General features: G+C 31.9%; 3 protein-coding genes and 1 long non-coding RNA gene across 4 annotated transcripts; 3 read left to right on the plus strand and 1 right to left on the minus strand.

The window, feature by feature from the left end:
• The first annotated feature begins 3125 nt into the window (after positions 1–3125).
• Positions 3126–3612, plus strand: LOC122590447 (auxin-induced protein 15A-like). The gene has a single exon (XM_043762651.1). It carries the CDS (start codon positions 3168–3170, stop codon positions 3549–3551), a length of 384 nt encoding a protein of 127 aa, XP_043618586.1. The 5' UTR covers positions 3126–3167; the 3' UTR covers positions 3552–3612.
• A 2481-nt stretch (positions 3613–6093) lies between these two features.
• Positions 6094–12407, plus strand: LOC122593022 (kinesin-like protein KIN-5C). The gene is made up of 22 exons (XM_043765358.1): positions 6094–6227; positions 6369–6498; positions 7019–7177; positions 7258–7607; positions 7705–7843; positions 7961–8058; positions 8228–8384; positions 8752–8821; positions 8931–9007; positions 9190–9243; positions 9310–9390; positions 9505–9616; positions 9691–9777; positions 9898–10073; positions 10148–10309; positions 10414–10521; positions 10618–10776; positions 10877–11166; positions 11264–11365; positions 11513–11622; positions 11734–11885; positions 11970–12407. The coding sequence occupies exons 1-22, from the start codon at positions 6175–6177 to the stop codon at positions 12165–12167; spliced, it is 3024 nt and encodes a 1007-aa protein (XP_043621293.1). The 5' UTR covers positions 6094–6174; the 3' UTR covers positions 12168–12407.
• A 1360-nt stretch (positions 12408–13767) lies between these two features.
• Positions 13768–14488, minus strand: LOC122594647. Its single transcript, XR_006323056.1, has 2 exons — positions 14443–14488; positions 13768–14317 (listed from the first exon to the last, which is right to left on the minus strand). It is a non-coding gene; the product is annotated as an uncharacterized LOC122594647 (long non-coding RNA).
• Positions 14489–16078: 1590 nt separating this feature from the next.
• LOC122592005 (pentatricopeptide repeat-containing protein At2g33760-like) lies at positions 16079–18083 on the plus strand. Its single transcript, XM_043764222.1, has one exon. The coding sequence runs from the start codon at positions 16079–16081 to the stop codon at positions 17945–17947; it is 1869 nt and encodes a 622-aa protein (XP_043620157.1). The 3' UTR covers positions 17948–18083.
• Positions 18084–26313: the final 8230 nt, after the last annotated feature.

Below are 26313 nucleotides of genomic sequence, written 5' to 3' on the forward strand. Positions count from 1 at the left end.
GTGAAAAAGTTCTAAGGAGTTAGTGCTTATAAGCACAGGCCTTAGAGAGAGGGAAGTGGGAGGTGTATGGAGTCAACTTTCAAGAAAAAGATCAGAATTGCTTTGTATACATTTTTCTGAAAAGCTGAGCATATGCCTAGCACACATAAAACTTGTGTTTTGTATACATTTTATATTTCTCATTGTTATATATGGAGTATTAAGCAACAAATGATTCCTTAATATAACCAAGCAATTTTTATACAATGATAGTATTACATAGCATTCCTTTATATAATGATAGTATTTTCTTTTCCCATCCCCTTCATGAAAATAAGATAAAGATAGTTGTGTACATAATTTTATTGATGGATCAATTAGATTTAAATGATAACCGCTGAACTGAATTGTAGAAATATACTAATATAATATTTATACAATGCGATGGCGGTAATCTGTTAAGGCGATTAAGGATTAGTGGTGGTGACAACCGGTGGTAGAGACTAAGACGAGTGCGGCGGGTAGTTGATGTAAATAAGTAAATTTAACTAACTAAGTAGATGTAATAAAGATGTTTGGAAGATCAAAAACTGATGGTGTAAATTAATCTATAATTTATGCTATTATATAAGTATCAATTCCTCATCCTTTTTCACAAATTACACTTTAAATTACCCAAATTACCCTTATTATTTATTCACTAATTTATACATCTCTACCTAATATATGTATAACACTTTTAATGAAATAACTTACAACATAAACCCCTTAACCCTTAGATTAACTACACTACCACTTTTAAAGTCAGTTACTTTTACATACACCACCATTATCGCTGTCATCACCCGTCATCGGTCACCGCCACCGTCGGCGACACCACCGCCACCACCACCCCGCGCCGTTACCACTTTCATTGCCGCATTGCGCGAGCATATGGCTTGTACCTTATAAAAAGGCAACTCACCCCCAAAAACCTCAAACAATGAATTGTACTACCTAAAATACTCCTATCCTTTATTCATTACATTAATCATTTCCACATAATATATATTTATAATACACAAAGGTGTAAACAAGCCGAGACGAGTCCGATCTTAGCAGTGTAGAGCTCGAGCTCGATCTAACCTTAGTGTTTAAATTCGATCTCGGCTCCTTAGGTATTAAGAAAACTCATGCTCGACTCGAGATCGACTCGTTTGTAATAAAAAAAAACTAAATGAATTTGAGTTTTGCTTGAGCTCGAGTTCGGAAAGTAATCAAAATTAAGTTTTTTTTAGACTCGACTCAAGGTCCAATAGTATAATAATATATGTATGTATATATAAAAATAATTTTATTATTAGAGTTGAGTATTATAAAATAAGTATTAAAGTAAAATAAATAGGACAAGATCTTGACCCTTAATATGTTTAAATTGTTTCACGAAGCAATTCTAAAAATACAGAAATTAATGCACGTTGAATTTTTGTACAGTTGTACGGATGACATCCTCGAATTAGTCCGCAATCTCTGCTCCACTAACTTTATTTTTCTTAATTTCTTCTCGAATCATCATATTTGTCTTTTTTAGACTTTTGTAAAACTTAAAATAGAAAAATTCGGTTGGTTATACAGCTTAATTAATTTGCAATTTTAAGAAATCAAACTTTTAGAACAATTTTAACATAACCAACTAGCGTAAATGACAGATAACTTCACCCAACAATAAAAAAATCGTGCTGGATTTGGTGTAGTTCATGATCATTTAAAAAAAGTGAAATGATATGTATACAATAAATTTTGTTAGTTGTTATACAGTATATAACCTCAGTAAAAAAGAAAAAAAAAGTTGTAGATAAATTAGTGTTTTTTCAAATTAGTATCCGTATAAATGTTGAAATTGTATATCGTCAAATTTGTTGAACATACATTAATACATTATTGCATTTTATTTAAAAGATATGTGTCATACATATGTATTTCATATTCACTTCCTTGATATAGAGGGACTTTTTCTTTTAACGGTTGATATAGAGGAACTTATAGCACGAAATGTCGAGATGTACTGTGTATATATAGAGTTGATAGACGCCGGTGGGTTACGGGGTTGATGATGATGAATCATAAACTTTGACAATAATTATCACTTTACACCATTAAGAAGAATTGAAACAAAATTCCAAAAAGTCGGTTCTAAGCCCAACAACGGGTCTTTCGGTATTTAACAAGTTCAACCGGCAGACCGTAAGCTAAACAGGTTCAACACTAGTAACTGGATCGCTCTTGATACCAGTTTCCGAATAGACTGACGAATTTGGTCTTGTAAACCTTGCATGACTAAGACGAAATTCCATACAATTACATAGTATATTGGATTACCTTATTATATGTTCATATATATATGCTTGTACACTTTTATGTTTTATATATTTGGATGCTTATACGTATTTCATATTTGACATACTTTTTTTCCTGTATAAGTTATCACCGGAAGACAAATTATATATTGAGTTAGATGCACAAAACTTAATCAATTTTTTTTTTTATTTATTTTAAATTACAGTTTCCAGGTATTATTGGTTGAAACTTAACAGGAGTGTCCTATCTTGTTGTACTCAAGAACTATGATTTTGTTGTGGGATAGACTGCACTCAAGGTTGAGTTGAACAAAATTGCAAAACACGAAAAAGCTTTTATTGAGAATCAACATGTATTTGTCCCATTTGGTTTTGACACCTTTGGTGTTCTTGCCCCCAACGTTGTACGATTTTGGTTTTAGGTTTTGAAAACTGTTTGTTAATCGTAATTCTTTGACTCTTAAGGCTCAAAACATTGTATCAAATGAAATCGGATTTGCTATTCGAAAAGGAGTTATGGTATAACTTGTTGTCTGACTATCTGCTATTGTAATGTAATGACTTTTCTGTGAGTATATAAATAAGTCATTTTTATGGAATTAAAATTCCAGGACGACCCCGTATTGGTTGCTCCCAAAATAAGTCAAAACAAAGACACTAAATTTCATAAACCAACAAGAAATCAGTGGCTCCCACGTTACAAATTTTCCGAAGACAGAGTCAAAAGGTTGACGTTGTTTAATTAAAACATTCCCTCCGTACCATATATATGATAAAAGTGGCCCAACCAAAATTTACCCAACCAATGCCATTACCCAAAAACATATTTCAATTTTTTCTCTCTAGGACAATATGTTGGGGAAGAAGATTGGTTCATTCAAGAACCTAGCCAAGAAGGCGAAAGTTCGGGGTGACGATGAAGCATCACAATGTGAACGGTTACTACTCAAGGACGACGTTGAAGAAGATGTAGGTTCACCATCGTGCAAAACACCAACCGGGTGTTTCACCGTTTACATTGGTGAGGAAAGACGTAGGTTCGTTATCCCAATGGGCTACTTGTCGCACCCTCTATTCAAGATGTTGCTAGAGAAGTCGTCAGAAGAGTTTGGTTTTGGTCAGAAGTATGGATTGGTGGTTCCATGTAGTGTCAATGCTTTCCAAGAGGTGGTAAGTGTCGTGGAATCATGTAATGGAAAATGTGATTTGAGTCATTTGGTTGAGGAATTTATTTAGATTATTTTGTGCACATATATAGAAGAGTAAATAATTGATTTCAACATATATATTGTATTGTCCAAACCGAGTTTTGATACAAAACATAATGTATTTTCCTTGCCAATAATTCAAATTTATTGTGTTAAAGAACATTATATTATCCGGTTGTTCCGAATTATGGCGATTTTGAGATTGCCTAGATATATAACAATCATAGCCCCTGATTTGGCGGTGTTATTAGACGTACTTCCATGGATACAAAGGTTTCAGCGTCCATACACAAGCTAACTCAATAAGCAACCATGTACAAGAAGAATACGTTAGTTATCCAGTGATTAATCTCTTTTATTTTTGTATTTATTTCTTGTTATGTCCATGAATGTTGCTTTGGACACACTAAGGAGTTTTCTATTTAAATGCACAGTTAGAAGTTAGAACTAGTTCTTCCTTCTAATAACATTCGAGATTTCTGATAGGATCTACATATTAGTGAGCTAGGTTCGATCAATATGTTATAAAAACTGTATAACTAAATCTAAAGATCAAGCTAAAGTTTCGTTAATTCTTTAATTTGACTCATCTATCTTTGTTTACTCTAACTTGCTAGTTGTTACCTTGAGTTTCCATGGCACTTAAAACTCACATATATGAGCCGAAAACGATTCCATTTACATAATTTTTTTTATAAGTAACATACATTTTTTAAAGCAAATGAAGCTAGCTCAACTGGCAGATGCATCCTTGGTTTTTTCCATAGGTCTTGGTTTCGACTCTTAAGGGTGACAAGTCTATGAGTTTTTTTTCTCTGAATCACCTGTAACGACTTATGGTCTACATCTCGTAGTCTAGAGTACGTGCAAAGCTTTACTGTTATACGGTGAGGTGTTTCCTGATGTCGAATATCGATTAACTGTCAAAAAGTTATAAATTATGAAACATAATTTTCTTGTATATGGCCAAAAGTTGAAGTTTAGACTTTAGTGTATAATTTTTCTTTCTTACTTTGCGGGCTATCTACGATAGTACGATGGGCTACCTTTGATTGTCAGTGGGCTCAGGTTATTTGAAATCTCACCAATTTGTGTATCTCTGGTTTTATCCATAGATTACTGTAGTGTTTTTTACTTTCTTGCCACTTTTATCCATGTTAAAAAGAACATGTTGACAATAATATATAGGAAAAGAATAAAAGAGAGACTCCTAGAAGGAGGCTAATGTTGGGTTAAATTTTCTTAACCATGAGAAAAAACCCACCAAATAAGTCAAATTTAAATCAATGATATTTATTGACTTTTGCTGAAAAGTATTATATTTAATAAGTTTTAGGCAGCCATTTTGAAAATTTAGATCAAATATATATATATATATGGGAAAGTGATTCGTAATACAGACTATACCTAAGCTTAGGTACCGCCACTTTAAAAAAAGTTACAAAATTAAACTTTTAAATTTGATAAACATACATAGTCACCCCTGAATTTTACATAATCTTCCCCTGAATATTACATAACCCCCTGCTTTACTTAAGATAGGTACTGCATGCTTTACCTAACATTTTCCTATATATATATAGAGGGAAAATTTCAGCTCATGGTTACCAACTTACCATGCATCGGTCTTTAAAACTGAAGATCTCTTAAGATTGAACTGTTGGATCTTTTAGAGTTTTGGTCAGTGTGTTCTTTCTATCTGGGCTAACATTTTGAACGGCTGAATTTGTCTCAAGTGGTCTGAAAGTCAAGTTACAGTGGTTGAAACATATGGCAAAAAAAAATAGTTGATATTATTAATCTTTTTGTCTTTGTTTTGTTTTCATACATTTTGATGCTTTATTCCAGTGTATGATGATTGTTGTATGCCTCTAATATATTTAGGGAAGGTCTGATTGTATTTCTCTACTATCGGCGATAGTGGATTTTAAGTGACTTATGGGTACCGTAGTTTTTACTTTCACTTTAATAGGTTTTTTCACGCTAAAAACTCTTGTTTTTGTGTGTGCATTTGTTTGTTGATTTTAACATTGTTAGGGGCTGAATTGATTACATTTAGTGTACCCTATTTATTAGTTTTTTCATAGGTTCAAATGAGTTGGGAAAGTACGGCCAAAAAAGAGGTTTTTTCGTCTTTGTGTTACTGTTGTGGTGCTTATTTTCTGTAACCAATCTAAATGATGATGTTTTGTTTTACTTACGTGATAAATACTCGTAGAACCGGCCGTTTAAATGAAAAAAAAAAAGTTACTTGAAAACCCTCCCACATTCAAGCAAAGCACTTTGGTAAAATGTAAACCGGTAAATGTAATGATCGTTGGGTTAAATGTAAATTGTATATGTAAAATGTAAATGTGAATGATCGTTGGGCTCAGTTTGTTCCATTGGGCTCAACCCAAGAGTCCACCCATTGACAATCTCACATACAAACCGTCAGATCAAACTTAAGTAGTAACAAACCAACGGTTAGATCAAGACCAGAGAGCGCTCCTTAAAAAATTTCAAAAACGCACAAAATCGTTTATCATCCCGCTGCTTTTTTCGCATCTCATTTTCATCCATCAAATCAAACTCTTTCAAAACACTCTCACAGATAGAAACAGACCAAAAACATTCCGATCCAAAGAAATTCATTAAATTAAATTTAAAATATGTCGGGTCGGCATGATAAAGGTGTGAATGTTCAGGTGCTACTGCGATGCAGGTACTTTCCATTCCCCCCCCCCCCCCCCCCCCCTTCAATTTGTTTATTTTTATTTTTTAAAATTAGATCTGGGGTTTATATGATTTTTATAAAAAAAATTGAAGTAATTAATTAAATAGTTAAAATTGTTTTGATTGGTAGGCCGTTTAGTAACGAAGAAGTTAAGAACAATGCACCACAAGTGGTGACGTGTAATGAGTTTCAGAGGGAAGTTGCTGTTTCACAAGCTATTGCTGGCAAACAAATTGACCGGGTTTTCACTTTTGATAAGGTACCGGATTTAGGATTTCTTTGGTGTTTTCGTGTTTGCTAAAAAGGATGTATGCTTTAAAATATTTATAAGTTTTGTTTTGTGTGGAATAGGTTATTGTATGTATTTACTTTCAAGCTTATCTTAGCAGACTAGTAGTAGAGATAAGCAATTAAGCAGCATTTCAGAAAACTGCTTATTTATTAATTCTTTTAAGCGGTTTCAAACAAGCTATTTAAGTTTTTCGTTTCATCTAGTTTTAGCTTTTTGTCAAAACAATATTGAAAGTAGACGATAAATATCTATTAAAGGACTCGCTGTAGAATGTAGGCTAGTAATGTTATCAAGAAAGGGAATCAATGTGTTTGTTTTGGACACTGTTATCGGTTTATTGTTTTTATCTAGGTTTTGACAGTAGATGCATTGGATTTCTTAGAAAAACAAGGAACTTTACTCGATGGTTTTTGGTTTATACTTTGTTACGCATGTTATGGTTATATAGGCAAGCAACCAATGATTATGATTGTGTGAATTTATGCAGGTTTTTGGCCCTACAGCTCAGCAAAAAGATTTATACGAGCAAGCTGTTATTCCGATCGTGAATGAAGTTTTAGAAGGATTTAATTGTACTATTTTTGCTTATGGGCAGACTGGAACTGGAAAAACTTATACCATGGAAGGAGAGTGTAAGAGGGCCAAGGTATTATATATAAAACTTTTGATACTGCTTATGTATGTAATAATCCTTTTGTTAATGCTGTAAACTTGTTGATATCTCAGAGTGGCCCAAATGGAGAGTTGCCATCAGAAGCAGGTGTTATACCTAGATCGGTGAAACAAATATTTGACACATTGGAGGGTCAGAATGCCGAGTATAGTGTTAAAGTTACGTTTTTAGAGTTGTATAATGAAGAAATCACTGATTTACTTGCTCCTGAAGAAATATCAAAAATTGGCATTGAGGATAAGCAGAAAAAAATCTTGCCTCTAATGGAAGATGGTAAAGGTGGAGTTCTTGTGAAAGGTTTAGAAGAGGAGATTGTAATGAATGCTAATGAAATATTCACGTTACTTGAAAGGGGTTCTGCCAAACGTCGTACTGCAGAGACTCTATTAAATAAACAATCAAGGTTATTTTTCTTCTCTAACCTATGCGCATTTCTGATAAGTTGATAACTCATGATCCTTACTGGTACACTCTGTATATTATTGTGTTTTTGCTTTCAGTCGGTCACATTCCCTCTTTTCAATTACAATACACATTAAAGAGTCGACCCCAGAGGGTGAAGAACTTATCAAATGTGGGAAGCTGAATCTGGTTGATTTAGCTGGGTCAGAAAATATTTCTCGTTCAGGTGCAAGGGAGGTAATTTTTAAAACTAAAATTTGTTTGCTATTATTTAACTTTCTATCTACAAGTAACTGAGAAGCGTAGTTTTTTGGTATCATTTGTGGTTTAGTTTGTAACATTATTAATTTTTAGGGCCGTGCAAGAGAAGCGGGTGAAATCAACAAAAGTTTACTTACTTTGGGACGAGTAATAAGTGCACTCGTGGAGCATCTGGGACATGTTCCTTACAGGTTATGATCAATCTTATCATGTTTTAACATTCTTTCTTTTTTGTCATTAGTGTTCTTCAACTTGCTAAAGTTTAATCTGATTTTTTTGAATTATTTATATTTGGTTACCTCCTCATGTCTGGCATTTTTTGAATGCCTAATTTCTCAACTTTGTTTAAAAATGTTCCAGGGATAGTAAACTGACTCGTTTACTTCGTGACTCATTGGGTGGAAGGACTAAAACATGTATCATTGCCACAGTATCACCAGCTGTCCACTGTCTTGAAGAGACCTTGAGCACATTAGATTATGCCCACAGGGCAAAGAATATAAAGAATAAGCCAGAGGTATAGCCACCGTCTTTACATTAATTGGGCAATTCTTCTCCTTGTTAATATCTGCTAAATCACTTCATTTATACTAATTTGTTTAAGTAATTGCTTTATGTTTCATAGATGTATAGTGAAATTTTATACATATTTTTCTTTGTCACGTTTTTATTATTAAGTGGTGATCTAATTGGTCTTCATATATAACCAGGATAGATTTCACAGTTTTCTACTTTGCGATGATGTTGTCCTGTGTTGCTGGTTAAAATGTTCATGCAATCTGCTTAAGCTTCATAACTTACTTTCTTGCGTTTTGGTGGTTTTATTGGTCAATCATGCTCATTTGTTTTTAGATCGGATGACTCTATTTTTCTTCTGTCTATAGGTAAATCAAAAGATGATGAAAACAACTCTAATCAAGGATCTGTATTCTGAAATTGATAGACTCAAAGCTGGTAAATAGTAGCTTTGTTTGATTATGCCTTCTAATTTCAATTCAAGAGTTAGATTAAAACAATTCCCCTCTAAGTCTCAAATGATAACTCTTTTTTCTTTTTCTTCCAGAGATAAATGCCTCCCGTGAGAAAAGTGGTGTATATCTGCCAAAAGAGCGATATTACCAAGAGGAAATGGAAAGGAAGGTACTTGTACTTTTTGCTTTTACGTTATCATTTGGTCACATAATGTTTTTATCATCACATATTGCCTTGTAACAATTTTATATCATTGAACTGTTATCAGTTTGTGTTCTAATAATTATACGAGCACTTTTTTGGGGTTCCCATCTCATGCGCTGATCCTAATGATGCTGTTTTTTGTGAAGTCAATGGCAGAAGAAATTATACGAATGGAACATCAGATTGAAAATCAGCAAAAGGTATAACGTTCCTCTGTTTCTAAGTTGATGTTGCAAACTTTTTCTCACTTACCCACTTATCCACAGAAATTTGAGGAATTGCAAACTCAATTTAATGCCCGTGTAGAAGAGTGTTCTGATTTAAGCAACAAACTTGGAATGACACAGGTATATCAAAACCTGTGATTTACTGCATGTTGTGTTATTTTTTAATAATAATATTTTTATTAAATAACATTTTATTTCTCTCTGTTTTCTGCTATATCTTTTTCCTAAACACAGAACAATCTGAACCAAACCACTAAGATGTTGGTTGATACTGAGGAAACACTGAAAAAGTGTCAATATGCTCTCAAGGAGCGGGAGTTTGTCATATTAGAGCAAAAAAAAGCGGGTTCGTATTTCTTAACTTTTTTTTTTATTTGTCATATTGTTGTTACTTCACACATTAACAGATAATTGTTACAGAAAATGCATTGGCTCATCAAGCATGTGTTCTCCGATCCGACTTAGAGAAATCTCTTCAGGACAATGCATCTTTGTTTATGAAGATTGGTATTTATTCTTTCTTATAATCTTATCTAGACGCATAAATGCTTATATATGTACAAATTGCATAGACACATATTTCATTTATAGGCTCATGTGAACTACCATCTTCTCATTTTTATGCAGCAAGAGAGGATAAACTGAATGCTGGTAATAGGTCAGTTGTAAATAAGTTTGAATCTGAGCTGGCACAAGATGTTGGTTCTCTTTGCAACATGGTGGCTGCTTCTGTGTCTGAGCAAAATGAACAACTTCAGTGCATTGAAAAGTTTTGTGACTCATTCATTATCATTAATGACAAGGTACTGCTTGCTTTTTGCCACTGGATGTATAAAATGCTTTACGCACTAGTTATTTATATGATTTTATGTTACAGGCCATCACTGACTTGAAGAAAAAAGTATCCGCATCAAGAAACTTGTATGTTTCTCACATTGAGGACATGGAAAATGTTGTACGTTTGCACAAGGCAAGTGCTAATGGAAGTCTAGAAGAAATATTTGTCAAAGCTTCTTCCAATGCTCATTGCGTTGAAACAGTAAGATTAAATACTTATGTGGCCGAAGAAATATTTGTCAAAGCTTCTGCATTTCTTTTTTATACTTCTAGTTAGTACATAACTTGATTGTAACTTTATTATAGCTATTGGCCGAAGAAGCTGCAAAAGGACAATCTATATTCGATGAGCTCCAGGGCACTTTATCAAAACAGCAAGGAGAGATTGCTGTTTTTGCTAGAGACCTTCGAAAGGTTACCATTTATCTATTCACACGAAAAGTTTAAATGTTGGTAGGGTCTATTTCTGTTTTTGTGTTGTTTAATGGTATATGACGTTTAATTTTTCAGAGATTCGATGCCAGCATACATCATACGACAAATATATCAGAGTTCATTAATGGTATATTTGATAAGCTGATGGAAGTATCTAAAGAGTTAGGAAGTCATACAAATCAAGTTGACGAGACACAAACGAAAAATATTGATGAATTTCAGAAGGCATATGAGGTACATTTAAAAATACATTATATACCCTCCATTTACCCTTTTTAATTAGTATGAAATAACAACTGATGAATAACCTTTCAAAAAATCTGCTTACTTTCAGGAACAATCAAGATCTGATGCACAGAAGCTTATTGCTGATGTCACGAGTTTAGTCTCAAGTCATATTAGCCGACAAAAAGAGATGGTGGATGCACGTTTAGCTGGTATAAGGGAAACTGCAGCTGGAAACAAGACAAAGTTGGATGGGCATGTTTCTTCAATTGTGGGAATCACATCAGATGCAAAAAGAAAATGGCAGGAGTTTTCTTTACAAGCAGAAGATGATGCAAAAGACAATTCTGACTTTTCTGCTGCTAAACACTGCCGAGTTGAGTTATTGCTACAAAAATGGTAAGCGGGAAATCTCTTGCACTTTTCTCATCTTTGATGTTAACTAGAAGAGCTTTATTTATTGATGGTTCTTTTTTGCAATTTTTTTTATCTTCAGTGTTGATACTACTGAAATAGCAAAAACTCATTCCAGAAAGACACATGAGTTCGTGAATGACATGGGTAAAACTCATGTCTCAGAAATGGAGAAGCTTGTCAGGCGAGTTATTTGCAATTCTCTAATCCCTCTCATTATGAATTTTGCAACTGATAGTTAATTAATCTTTTTTTTTTTTTACTTTTTAACAAAGGTATATTTTAAATGCATTCCCAAGTTTAAATGTTTATTACTGTTCAAACTCTGCAGAGGTGCTTCTGAGAGCAATGAGCTTCATGATGCCGAGGTCCGTTTTGCTAGGGAAACTGCTGAAGTGGACATGTTAAAGAATTGTGAGGACATCATTAAGCATATGGAAGGTAAGTCTCCAGTTGTAATATGCTTTCTTTTGCAGGAGATAATAAATACTGCAGTTTTGTCAAAACTTCCAAAAATGTCTATCAACAATACAGTTTTATGCATGATCGTAGGTACATCAGAAGAAGAGCGAGAGGCTATCAATGGAATTTTAGAATTCACAAAAGCACAATCATTGATTATTGAGAACTTACGAGATGATCACACTACCAAATCTGGTGCAATAGAGCAGAAGACTCGTGATACATTCCAGCAGAAATATATGGTAGGCTGATAATCTATGAATCTTTAGGGGTCATATTCACTAAATGATACCTTGTGATACTGAGATGTTATTTTGTATGCGCAGGATTACAAACCGTCCGGAACAACTCCTGTAAGATGTGACACAGATGTTCCAACTAAGATAACTATTGAGTCGCTTCGTGCGATGCCAATGGAAACCCTGATGGAAGAATTCAGAGAAAATCATCCATTGGAATCTTCGGAAGTAAAGGATGCCAAGATTTCACCTTCTCAACGCTCCCCTCTTACCGAAATCAACTAAACTACATGATGAGTTGATTAATATTTGCGACCCATTTGTACTGTTACTTTGTATATTTTTAAACACGAGGAGATAGGTGATAGATGGATCAATTCACATAATCCCTTCTTGGGATTTGATGTTTTTCTGTTGACCAATGCCGTAGAGATGGTTTCTTTGTGTAATTTGTTTGCTCTGTTTCCTGTTAAGATTCCTATATATTCTGGTGTTCTATTCTATCAATCATCTTTGTTTTGAGCATTTTCTGTCCTCTACTATAAGACCATTTGTAACTATTCACCCTTTCACCTACTTTCTTTTTTACACTTTTTTTGTCACTTCAACATCCCCTTCTCATTTACTTTTCCCTTAACAATTAACCTGTCATTTAGTTTACACTTTTATTTAATTAAAAACAATATACCTAAACAAAATAGAACAAAATAACACAAATAATATAAATAAATTAAAATGGACCCACGTCTCATCTTTTACTTAGACCATCTTTAACCTACCACGCTAAAGTTCAGTTTATTGGTACCACGTCAGCAACACACTGAGTCACCACATTGAATTACTTTCACCATTAACCCCCACACTGAAATATCAGTTTATTAGTACCGTATCATTATTTATTTAATAATAAATCATATGATATTAAAATCAAATATATTAATAAAATGAATTACTTAAAGAAACTAAAACATTAGATTAACATTATTTTCAAAAAGCTGATTTTAAACTCAGAACTACGAGTAAATTAAGAAAACTTTAAACTTCAAGAAAATAATTGAAATTAATAATAAAATAATATTATCCCAACCCCCCACTCCTCCATAAAATCATTTACTCTGTATTATATATTTTTTTGTCTTCGTCTTCTTCACAGACAGTTGCATATACACACGATCACAAACTCATAATACACATACATAAATCAATGAATATCAGCGCGGCGGCCACCAATTCGGGATAATACGCCGATGAAAACGCCGGAGGCATTAACGGGCCGCGCCGGAAAACTCAGCGTGTTCGACTGAAAACGTTAGGAATAAGTGTTGCGTTAAAGATGGTCTTAGGCTAAACTAAACATTCACCTATTTCCTATTCACCTTCTCCAATCACCTATAGAGCTGAACAATTTACCTATCCATTATATCTTTTCACCTATAGTATTCACCTTCCCTTTAAGAATGGTCTAAGTTCTCATTGACCACGTTCCATTGAGCGTTTAGGTCAATGAAAGTTCATAGTCTAACTAACCAAGTTGTTAACCTGATCATAATCTTTTTAGACTAATGAAAAAAGTTATTTTGTAAATTATTTAATCTTAACATTTAAATTATATATATAACAATCCGAATTCTAACTACTACAGTGTCGGCTCGGTTGGCTTAGTTAGATTGCCTTTGGCTTAGTCGGAGTTAGATTGCCTTTGGCTTAGTCGGCTAAAGTGGTTCTTTTATCCAATGAAATTTCGCCACCTTCAATCTTTTATTATGAGATGTCCTGACCTTTTTCACTCTTTTTATTTTCATAGTTTCTTGTGCGTCCTGCCAATAACTCTTTTGGGAATTAATTTCATATTCCTTTGTGTTATAATATAAGTGAAGAAAATGGAAGTAACAATTTTTTTCTCCTTGTTGCTCCTGCTTCAGCAAACCACACATACATATGAACACAAATATAGATACATAACAAACTGACAATGGATTAATACATATTCTAGAATGGAAATCGGTGCCACTCACATATGTTAGTGTAGTAACTCGAACCGGTACAGTAGCAACTCAGTATTAACATCAAATCTATGTCTATACAAATCCATCAAAAAAGCATATATCAAATTTGAAAACGAATCACCGAGATGAATCATCGCCGGGAACAGCTCCCGCCATTAACCAACACCGGCTTCTGTTTATCTTTTCGTGTATCGCACAGACAACTCTGTTATCAATGTGAACCACCATATTTGCACCCCAAAAATGAAAAAAAGAAAAAAAATTAAATCCATACAGGAATCAATGATCTACATGTGAAACTTACAATGACATTAGATGAAGCTGAATATCCCATTTCTGGAAACCAACGGATTACCCCGGTTGAAATAGTCGTCGTCGGTGGAAGTTGTAGCAATTACATCTGATAGTTGTGATGGTGATTTCAAGATTCTATGAGTAGGTAAAGTAAGAGAAGTTAGAAAGTAAATATCTCTACTTGCTTCTTCTAAGATTTCGAAGGATAGATTTGAAAGGAAAAATGTTTTGTAATTTAAGAGTAAATATTGGATACTTACATGAGAAATGAAAGGGATTTTGAAGATAAAATAAGTTAGACCCACCGTTTTAAATGGAATACGTGGTGTACTGGTGTCATAGCATTAGGTTGGAAGAAAAATGCTTTTTTTATTTAAATTAAATTATACGGAGCAACAACTTTTTCGTTTACATTTGTTTACCCAAAAAAACTTTTAAAAATAAGATTTAACACACACAAACATATATATATGTATATAAATATATACACACACAAGCATGGCACCCGCGCAATGCGACGGCGAGTCGGTGATGACGGTGGTGGCGACATATATTGGTGTATGTAAAAGTATTTGATTTAAATAGGTTAATAGAGATATTTTATAATATAATGGACTAATTGTGTAATTTAATATTAAGAGTTAATGGTGATTTAATTCATTAAAGGTATTTTGGTCAATTCGCATGTCTCATTTATGTAAATTTTCAACATAGGGGTTATAATTTTTATATAGTAGTATATATATATATATATGATGGACAATATGCATGATTTAACCCTATACGAATATTCATTCGACGCGGCTTTATCGGAGATAGTCGCGACAGGTGATGGTGCTGGCGATAGGTGGTAGCAAAGCAGATGGTTGTGGGATGACGATTGTGGTGGGGACATGGTGTGATTATTATTTTAAAAACATCTGATATAAAAGGGCTAATATAAACGATATGTAATGAAGATAAAATGTTTAGAAATATATTGGTCTTATAAAGGCTAAATGTTTTTACAAAATAACATACTTTATTAATTAAGGAGTTAAAACTAATGTTTATTTATTATTCATTGAATAGCTTTAACTCATTTTAAAACGTTAGTATTAACCCTAACACAAAGTGTGAGTAGATTAACAAAGGCTACGATTATATAAGTTCTATCGAATATTAATTCTAATTGCATGAAATTTCGTTTTTATTAAGGGAAGTGTATTCGAATCAGATAGAATTATTAATCTACCATAATTGTGCATTAGGTACTTGTACAGTGTGTTATAAGATGTGTACAATATGGTAAACTAATCAATTAATGTGGTACGAATATCATTTCCCTTTTATTAACATGTCCAAACCCGCAACGAAAAGGCATAAAAAGCTAGTCCTTGGCTATAACAAATTAACATTTTTACCACTTCGCTTTTACATTTTTTATTTCCTAACTTAATAATCCTTATTGTTAGACTTGATAACCTCAATATATTAGTACTCTATAATTAGGGGTGTTGATAGGTCGGGTTAATTGAGTTTCGGGTTATTTGGTTCGGGTTATTCGGGTTTCAAAGAATTATAAGTTAACCCGTAACCCAAACCAAATAATATTTGGATTATTTGGGTTTGGGTTGTTTGGGTTCGGGTTTTTTTGATTGGGTTTTGGTTAACCCAAATAATATGTCATGGGTTATTTGGGTTGACCCCAACTATAACATTTTCACACACAACCCAAACTGATTAAGCTTTGGGTTATTTGGGTTAACCCAAATGACGACCCACAAACCAAATAACCCAACCCGTATCACCCAAACCATTCGAGTTGGGTCGGGTTATTTGGGTTTGGTTATTTTCAATCATCCCTACTCTATATAATTAACTCCATTCCACACAATTAGGGGCAGCAACTCTTCAATGTTTAAACTCAAAACCCATAAATTATTTTCTTTGAATCCAGTTATTAGAACTAAAAAGTTTTCATCAATTGCATCTGCATCATCAATTCAAGATAATGACCAATCAAATCAATTTCATAATCAAATTCAAGAAACACAATCTTTGGCCCCAAGATTCTATCTTTTTGCCTTAACCAACTGTAAAAACATAAAACAGTTCAAACCCATTCACACCCATTTAACAGTTAATGGTTTTTTCAATGATATGGTTTTAGTTAACAAACTCTTATATGTATATGTACGTTATAATTTAATGGAAGATGCATATAAACTGTTTGATGAAATGCCTGAACGAAACGCGGCGTCGTGGAGTGTTATGATTGGTGGTTTTGCTAAGGCTGGATATTATATCAAGTGTTATGAAATGTTTAGGGAGTATATTAGGTCTGGTGAACAGCCTGATGTTTACACATTGCCTTGTGTTATTAGGGTATGTAGAGATAGAGTGGATCTCGTAATGGGGAGATTAGTTCATCAAATTGTGTATAAGTTTGGGTTAAGTACTAACGCGTTTATATGTGCCGCGCTTGTTGATATGTACGCGAAATGTGGGGTGATAGATGACGCGAGGAAGTTGTTTGACAATATGGTGATTAAGGATCTTACTACGTGGACTGTTATGTTTGGCGCGTATACTGCTTGTGGGAATGCTAGTGAGTCGTTGGTTTTATTCGATAAGATGCTAGAAAGTGGTCTTGTTCCCGACAAGATTTGTTTGGTGACGATTGTTAATGCGTGTGCAAAGTTAGGTGCCATGAATAAAGCTGAAGTTGTTGATGATATCATACAAAAACAATACAGTTCACTAGATGTGATTCTTGGAACGGCAATGATTGATATGTATGCTAAATGTGGAAGCATTGATTCTGCTCGAAAGATATTTGATAGAATGAGGGAAAAGAACGTTATAACTTGGAGTACGATGATTGCTGCTTATGGGTATCATGGACATGGACAAAAAGCACTTGAATTGCTTCCTTTGATGTCAAAAAACCGAGTTACACCAAACAGAATTACTTTCGTTTCACTTCTTAATGCCTGCAGTCACTCTTGTTTAGTTGAAGAAGGTCGTCGTGTTTTTTCATTAATGCAAGAAAAGTACTTCATAAAACCAGACGTGAAGCACTATACGTGCATGGTTGATCTATTAGGCCGTGCTGGAAAACTCAATGAAGCGTTCAATATGATTGAGAATATGAAAGTTGAGAAAGATGTAGGACTATGGTCTGCATTACTTGCTGCCTGTAGAATCTATAAAAATGTTGAAATGGCGCAAAAGGCAGCCGAATCTCTTCTAGAAATTGAGCCTGATGATCCCAGCCATTATGTCATGCTTTCAAACATTTATGCAAAAGAAGGAAAGTGGGAAAACATGGCCAAACTTCGTACACAAATGACTAGTAAAAGCTTAAAAAAGACCCCGGGTTTTACATGGGTTGAGGCACAGAATGGGGTTCACAAATTTTGCAGTGGTGATCACACACATTCGGAATCAAAGGCGATATATGAGAAACTCGAGAGTTTGATAGAGAAGTTAAGGGTTTCTGGGTATGTTCCAGATACAGAGTTTGTGTTACATGATGTTAATGAGGATGTCAAATTGGGAAGTTTGTATGCACATAGTGAGAAGCTTGCAATTGCATATGGACTTATTAGTACACCTGAGGGAACGGTGATTCGTTTAACCAAAAATCTTCGAGTGTGTGGCGATTGTCACACGTTTATGAAATATGTGTCTGTTGTTGAGAAGAGGGAGATAGTTGTTCGTGATGCCAAGCGGTTTCATCATGTCCGGGATGGCGTCTGTTCATGTGGTGATTATTGGTAAAGGAGTCGTGTTTTCGTGGTTGGATATGGACTTTGATTTATACTGTAAACTAAAGTTCGTCTCATTGATCCATTTTTGCTAGAGATCAATAATGACAGCTTTATATTATATTATAAGGATCAGTTTTCTTGTTCTATTTGTTTTTGTTAAAATAGATAATACCGATCATAACATTGGAAAACTTGGAAGCAGTTAACATGGTACTGTACATACAACTAAAATGGCTGGTAAAAGAACAAGTCTAATGATCCAGTATTAGCACATGACGCGCTGAATGATGAACTTTGGGAAACTAGAAAAATCAACAACTTTTGTATTTCCTATAATGTTCACCACTGATTTGACATATGCCAACATCAGATGTTTTAAGCTTTGTTTTTATACTTATCAATTTTATCTCGGGTATTATTATATTCTTTTGTTTAGAGAGGTTATCGCTCTGCCAGGTTGAATCGATAACTGTTTTGATGTTGGATTCGACGGTTCGACCGTGGAAGACTGGAAGTCTGGAAGTGGTATATACTAGACCAGTAGACCTTGTGACTTTTTAGATGTTAGCCCAACAAATGACACGCAAACCCACTAAAAGCCTACCCAATTAGTCAATTACCTTGCACAAAGATCAATCTTAATCTTAATATATACATCTAACCTCAATTAATCAATCACAACTCTCAATTTCTCAATTAACATATGTCTTAATTAATTTACACTTTTTTGTTTTCATTTCCAATTTACACTTTTAACCTAATTTAAAAATAACTAATACTCTATTATATAATGTCTATATAATAAGAACATATAGTTAAAGGTCAGGTATATTACATATTTATATCAATATTTTATTTTGTATTATTAGTTGTAATCAATTTAATTATAATATTGTTGTTATTAATAATTATAATTAGACTATAATTAAGATAATTATTGTTATTATTAATAATTAAAATCCAATTATTTTTACATAATCTTCTTTTCTTTTAATATACAAAAACACAGTTGCTCTAATAAATTATTGACCAATCATAGCTTTTAATTTTCTCATGCCTTTTGTTTTAATTTTGACTTTAATTTATATTTTTTTATTTTCATCTTAAATTACATTTTTTACTTGATAATTTTAATATATTAAGTTAAAATTAATAGTTAATAATTTAATATATATCTAATAAATAATATTTAATATATATTTAATAAAATAATAACTAATGTATATCCTAATATTAGGTTCTATCTCATAAATAAAAAATTAATTTAATAAAAGTAAATAAAATTTAATGTATATTAATATTTTAAAGTAATTGTACGATTATTTTTTTTGAAGTTTTTTTTTTTTATAAATTATCATGACACATAACAAAGACAAAACATGTAAAAAATATCATCTTTATAAGAAACACCTATAACATTATTATATTTTAATTCACATATTTTAGGATATGTTTCATCTCAGAATAACATATTATTTATTTATATTGCAAAATAAGAATGTAATACGCCATTAGTAACAATAAAACAAATAAAATGACATTGCTATATTATAATTTTTTTGATATTCAAATATCGATAAGCATTTCACAGTCTACAACTTCGATAGATATATTACGATTTTGTGATATTCAAATGTCAAATAATATACCATAGTAAACGATTTCGACGAACATATTTACAAAAAATATTTCAATGTATTATATGGATCAATTTTTTATTAATGAAAATTTTAAACTAAATTTAACTTCTAATATTGATAATGTCATAAACTCTCGTATATTGTACACGGACCTGATATCTAATTACTCCGTATTATGTAAAAGTGTTTAAAATATGTTTGAATCCTATTATGTAAAAGTACTTCAATAATCCCACATTCCCACCTATTATCTAATGTTAAACTGGGCCTTACGGAAAATAAAAATAAATGGCCTCATCATTATTGCATATTCTTGTAGCTAAAAGTCTAAAACAATCATAGAATGAAAATTAGTATAAAAACTAAATTTGTTACAACTACAAGTCTACAACCCCAATCTAATAAACACCATGACTTTTTCTTTGTCACATACGGAGTGATATTTTTCTATTACATGCTCATATGTCACATGTTATATATTTACATTAGATTAGATGAACTCCACCTACCAGGAAAACTCATTAAATTAGTAGACAAGAAAAATAAATACAGGTGACAATGATTAGAACTAGTCTAACTTTCTCCTCAAAAAATATATGGAATAATATGATAATTAGTTTTTGAAAGTGTCACCAAAATTGACTAAATTGGTTTTGAGGCATCCATATTTGAGTAAATAACGTGTGTACTTTGATGAGTATTTCCATGACTTCATCTAGAAAAGTAAGCCAAATCATTCTCAAAACGACTTGTCGCAAATCATCAAACGGTTATTATATAAGTGATATATAACTATCAGATTAGTACCGTATAAGTTATTTATGAATATAGATCCGTATCTAGGCAGGACAAAATCGTTGTTTCTTATTGTTATGGTTAATGTTGAAATTTTTATAAATTTATGCTATAAATAATGTTGTTATTTATCTAAAGGTGTATGTTTTTTTATATTATTGTATGGGCTGTATTTTATTGGAAATTTGGAAGAGGTTTGTCGATTGATGTGTCAGTTTATCAATTGATGTGACATAATTGAGGTCATTATTGGGTAAAGTTAGGAATTATATAATTTCTTAAAGTATAGTTAACCGAAGTTTTATAACCATCTATACAAATATTACAGTATGTGCTATCAAAGCCATGTACGTCCTCAAATGTATTTCAATATATGGATTTTAATTTGGTTTCACATTTCAATGACTAAATTTAGAATTTGAGTGCGAATGATGGTGAGACAAAGATATGTCAATGGCTCAATGCTAATGTTCAACCTATAGCTTGTAGGGGCCCCGGGTTTCAGTTGGACTTTGCATAAATTGTGGTGTGCAAATTGGGTCTCCGTGTGCTTGGTTTGATGGAGATTGATGTGGCTTGTTTTGTTGGCTACGGTTATGGTTGAAAATATAACTCAAATGTACTTTTTTTTTTTGAACGAAAAGTCGAAGCGAAATAAAATCAAAACTGTAACAATCATACCAAATAATTTAATTTTTCAATTATCGAAACTACTAATTTTTCAAGGCATGTATAGCAATAGCAGCAAAATCCGTTAGTACAAATGAGAATTATGTCATTCAATGACACTGACACATCTAGAAAGTATTGCTAAAACTCATTTAAAAGCGTCACTACAAGTTATAAAGTGTCCCTATCGATCTAAAGCACTCATTTACGTATCATCAGAATAGATTTTTACTTTTTACGTGATCAAGTTTTATATATATTTATCTACATTTCATAGAAAGTGTCACTAAAGAATGCTACTTATGAGACGACTTTAGTAAAATCACTTCACTCTCTTTAATATACCGTTTTCTATAAATGCATTTATAGTACGGGTAACGAATGTGCTTTTAGTAGTTTTTCCTTTTTCTTTTAAGCAAAAAAACTATCATATGCCAACTCTTATATTATTTTTTATTGAAGACAATTCTTTATATTATGAATTTATGAGTTGTAAGCCTCACAAGCAACAATTAATTACAATTAAACCAAAAGCGAAACGGGAGATGGATAGAGATAAGAAAAGTCAGCTCTTTTTATTCGACGAAAATTGAAACATAGACGAGTGATTCAAATATTCACACCATTGCTCCAAATGGTAGTCAACCATCTCCAACATGCTTTCATAGAATCATAGCTTATTTTTAGACTCGAAAATTTTCCTTTTCTGTTGTACCTATATTAAAAATATTAATTTGAGATCTAGAGTTTGACTTTTGACTTTTGGAGTAAATTAAGAAATCTAAAGTTTGAAAAGGTTAAAATTGAACACGTAGTCGCAGCAAAATAAGTGGACGGAAAGTCTTTGATTTTCTTTAAGAAACAGAAGAGAATATCCTATACTGTTGGATTAGAAAAATAAAATAAAATCTTATAGTGTGTGGTCATGTACTCAATTACATAAACAAGATTATATGATCGACAACATCAATGATTACAACTAATAATTCATTACACCCATATAGAGATTGTGATACACTGATACGATTATTTTAAATATAATTAAAAATCTATAATATCCTTATTCAAAATGTACAATCGAAAACAAAAACAATTAACCTATCCTTTTTTTCAATAAAGTAATAAACTAAATTTCACGATGATAATTCGTAAAAAGGGTCACAATAAAATATTATACCAACAAAAGGGTAGCTTGTCGTGCCATCAAAATTTTGTCTATGTGACGTTCTTTTAACTGTTTTAATTTTGATGAGTTATATATAAAATCACTAATTAATTAACTCTTTTTAACGTTTGTTTTAATTTGGTTTGCGGGAAATCTGTGCTCCATTCTATTTGAATCCTGGTTACCCAAAAAACAAACATTCACAAGAAGTCTAGGAATCTGGGATGCCATTGGGCTATGAATTAACCCATTGACGATTTATCTACTTTTAATTTATAACGTATTTTTCTTGTCCTGAAATTAAGTTTAGCCCCTTAATAAGAAAAAATATATCAATTTATTCTAACAAATGCGGTCTTAATAACCGTAAAGGCGTCAATCATTATTAAAACCTTTTTTTTCAAAAATTTTCTTATAAATATAAAAATCGGCTAGTAAAATAGGAGTTGTAATGACGAGCTATCATTCTATACGCAACTATTCAAGCTGCAAATAACTTCGAGCAAGGTTTGGCACCAATATGACCATTTAGTTAGAAAGAATTTTCAATGTATGAAGATCATATCATGATCTTGATGATCATGATGTATTATAAAATAAAAAGAACCCATGCTCTAAACTCCAAATTGCAAGCTCCAGTACGTGTGACCAACGGCAAACTATAAATAGATAAAAGATACGTACAACTATGAAGGATTTTTTCATTAATTTTTTTTTAAAAAAGAATATTGCCTCTCTTTTATTACTTTTCAACATCATTACATTTAATCGAATAAAAAAAAAAACTTATACAGTCCCAAGCATTACAATATATATAGCTCATATCTAATCCTATAACTAAGCTATTAAACTCACAACTATCCAAATCAATGTATATTAATATATATCCTAAAAACCATGAATCGTTTTGCGTTCCTTCTTTTTTTTAACTTTTATTGTTTCACACTTTTACATCAAACTTACATATCTTTTATTTCTAACACAAACTTAATTTATTTAGAATTTTAGGTTTTTTAATGTTTGCCACGTAACTTTAACCTTTTAACTTTTTGTCGCATAACGTTAATTTCTTTTACTTTTGATACGAAAGTTTTGTTTTATTTAGTTTTTAAACTTTTGTTTTTTTATGTTTTGCCACAAAAGTTTTAATCTCTTTACTTTTTATCACATAAACTTTTAACCTTTTATTTTTTGTCACATAACTTTAATTTCATTTACTTTTAGCACGAAAGTTTTGTTTTATTTTGTTTTTCAAACTTTTGCCATAAAACTTTCATTCTTTTTACTTTTTATCACATAAACTTTTAAATTTTTAGTTTTTGTCACATAAGTTTTATTTCTTTTACTTTTGGCATGAGATTTTATTTTATATACTTTTTAAACTTTCATTTTTCTAAATTTTGCCATGAAAGTTTCATTCTCTTACTTTTTATCACATAAATTTACTAAAGTTTTCACTCTTTTACTTTTTGTCACATCACTTTTTGTTTCTTCTACTTTCCGCACAAAAGTTTTGTTTTATTTACTTTTTATACTTTTAGTTTTCCAACTTTTGTCGCGATAGTTTCATTCTCTTACCTTTTACAAAAGTTTTATTTTCTTTACTTTTTAGCATATAACTTTGTGTTTTCGCCGCATAACTTTCAACTTTGTAACTTTTTTCATGAAAGTTTCATTTACTATAACTTTTCACTTTTTAACTTTTGCCACGAATGTTTCATTTTATATAATTTTTGCCGCATGTGTAGATGTTACGAAATATCTCCCGGGGCAACGCCCGGGAACAAAAACTAGTTAGTAGCCAATTCACAAAGAATGATCTTGTTAGATGTTCCATTTCTCTTTTAGTTCCTTATAAGCTCTTCCACCCTTAAACTTCAATTTCATCAATCTGTACTATATATTTATTTATATATGTAGAAAAATTAATAATACTTTGTAATACAATTATCTACTTATTGCCTGAGTTGATCAGAGTTAGAACTTAGCAAACAATTAAAGACATACTTTTTTTTTTCCTTCTGAATAAGTGAATTCTATTACTCCGTATATAATAATCAGAAGTCAAAGATTACAACGGGATTTTCTTCCTTGCAAAAATACGATGTATGAAAAGAATTAAAACTGTTTTGGCAGTTTTGCCAACTTGAACCAATGTATTGTTTATTTTATTTATAATGTCAAATCATTTGAGTGAGCAGAGCTTTATATGCATCAAAGTTACAACTAATTAACTAAACATCACATTTTGAACTCGATCGTACCCATTATTACAACTCCCTTGACCACACTCCACACTTCAAGTTCAGGAAAGTGTTGATCATAGGAATTACATGATAATTAAACAACATTTAAAATGGACTATACAATACACATTCGTATTTTTTAAATAAATTTCGTGCCTGACGTAGTCCCGTTTGCCTAGCTACCAACAACTAACATCTCATGAACGAACCACAAGTTTGATTTTTGACGGTTCAATTTTGTTTGCTTTTTAGTTTTTTTCGGATTTAGTTGCCTGCCTATTTTTTTTATCATTATTATTTTTTCTCATGCTTTTTTTACATTGTCCAATGTGGGGTTAACTTATAATTTGGTCAACACTCTTATCATTTAGGATGAAGTCTAAGGTAGGATTTTAATAGCTATCACGTTCATTCACATCTATTTCAGTAGGCAGAAAAGGCGTGGAAGCTACCGTTTCTATAATAGAATAGAATGAAGCAAGCTAGTGACTCTTTTAGTAGCGAAGGAAAGGGGCATTCGAGAAGCGACTAGTCGCTTTTGGCGAAGCTTCCAGAAGGCCGACCACTACATAGCTAGAGAGATCCATATACCAGTCATGAGCGATAGCGAAGCCTAATGAGGTGGAAACAATAGCTTCTAGAGGAAAATTTAGGATGTAGATTTGATGTTAAGAAAAAAAAAAAATCTTGAAATCTTAAGAAATTTTGGTTAGTTTAGAATAGATCCATCATAAAAAGTGCTCAATTATGTTAAAACTCTACTTGAAACTTTCATATATGGAATACCTTTCAATCTATGATACATGATAAAACAACAATCTCTTTTTTAAAATTTGAATTAAGGAATTAAAATATCTAAAATATTTCTCTTTTTTATTCATTAGTTTGAACATCTCTACTTAATATACCTATAAGGCTCTAATACTTTTAATGAAATAATTTACATCATAAATCCCTCAATCCTTTTAATAACTACACTACCTCCTTTATCATCAATTACTTTTACATTCACCACCATTGTCTCCCCCCCCCCCCCCACACCCATCACCACCGTTGCTGCCACTACCACCCCGCACCACTACCACTATCGCCGCTGCATTGTGCGGGCATATGACTCGTTATATATAAAACATTTGCTTTCTCTAATTTTTTCAATTAAGTAATTGATAACCTAAAATACCTCTTTATTTGGTTTACTAATTTAAACAATTTTACTTAAAATATATATAATATCCTTAATGAAATTATTTATAATATACATCTCTTAACAGTTAAAATAATTATATCACTCTCTTTTACACCAATCACTTTTACATTAATACTCACACTGCTACCACCACCACCCGTCACCACCGCCACTACCACCCCTTGTCACTGTCGTTATACTGCCGCATCGCATTTACATTTGTTTAGTTACCTTAAACATCAAGTCATTATAAACTAATTTTTTGAAATGTTTTATTTATTTATTAGTAGTAGTACAATTTAAACCTAAACATTTCCTATATCAAATAATCCATTTCTTTTGTAAATTCCAATAAGCTAAAATTACATTAAAATTATATAAATCTCAATTTTACGAACTCATAATCTCATTACAGAAATCAAAAAATTAATAGTTATAATTGTTGTGTTTCTATCCAATTTTCTTTTACTTTTTCCTAATATACATGCACTTTTTACTTAATATATAAATGAATAACTGGAACATAAATTCTTGAATGATGTATTAAGTTTTTCTAAAACATTAATTTGATTTAATTTGTATGTTTCTTTTTTGTTTTTACAATCCCTATATAAATTTAAAACTGAATTTCAATAATAACAAAAAGTCTCTATATATAGTCATTATAATTGTATC

The sequence above is a fragment of the Erigeron canadensis genome, chromosome 3, assembly GCF_010389155.1.
Source record: "Erigeron canadensis isolate Cc75 chromosome 3, C_canadensis_v1, whole genome shotgun sequence".
Taxonomy (NCBI): Eukaryota; Viridiplantae; Streptophyta; class Magnoliopsida; order Asterales; family Asteraceae; genus Erigeron; species Erigeron canadensis.

What these genes read in the sequence shown, in the direction of transcription:
- LOC122590447 (XM_043762651.1), top strand. Translation starts at nt 3,168, where the DNA reads ATGTTGGGGAAGAAGATTGGTTCATTCAAGAACCTAGCCAAGAAGGCG.
- LOC122592005 (XM_043764222.1), top strand. Translation starts at nt 16,079, where the DNA reads ATGTTTAAACTCAAAACCCATAAATTATTTTCTTTGAATCCAGTTATT.
- LOC122593022 (XM_043765358.1), top strand. Translation starts at nt 6,175, where the DNA reads ATGTCGGGTCGGCATGATAAAGGTGTGAATGTTCAGGTGCTACTGCGA. An exon ending in GAGAGTGTAAGAGGGCCAAG is followed by an intron (nt 7,178 to 7,257) that starts GTATTATATATA and finishes TTGATATCTCAG; the next exon opens with AGTGGCCCAAATGGAGAGTT. An exon ending in CATTCCAGCAGAAATATATG is followed by an intron (nt 11,886 to 11,969) that starts GTAGGCTGATAA and finishes TTGTATGCGCAG; the next exon opens with GATTACAAACCGTCCGGAAC.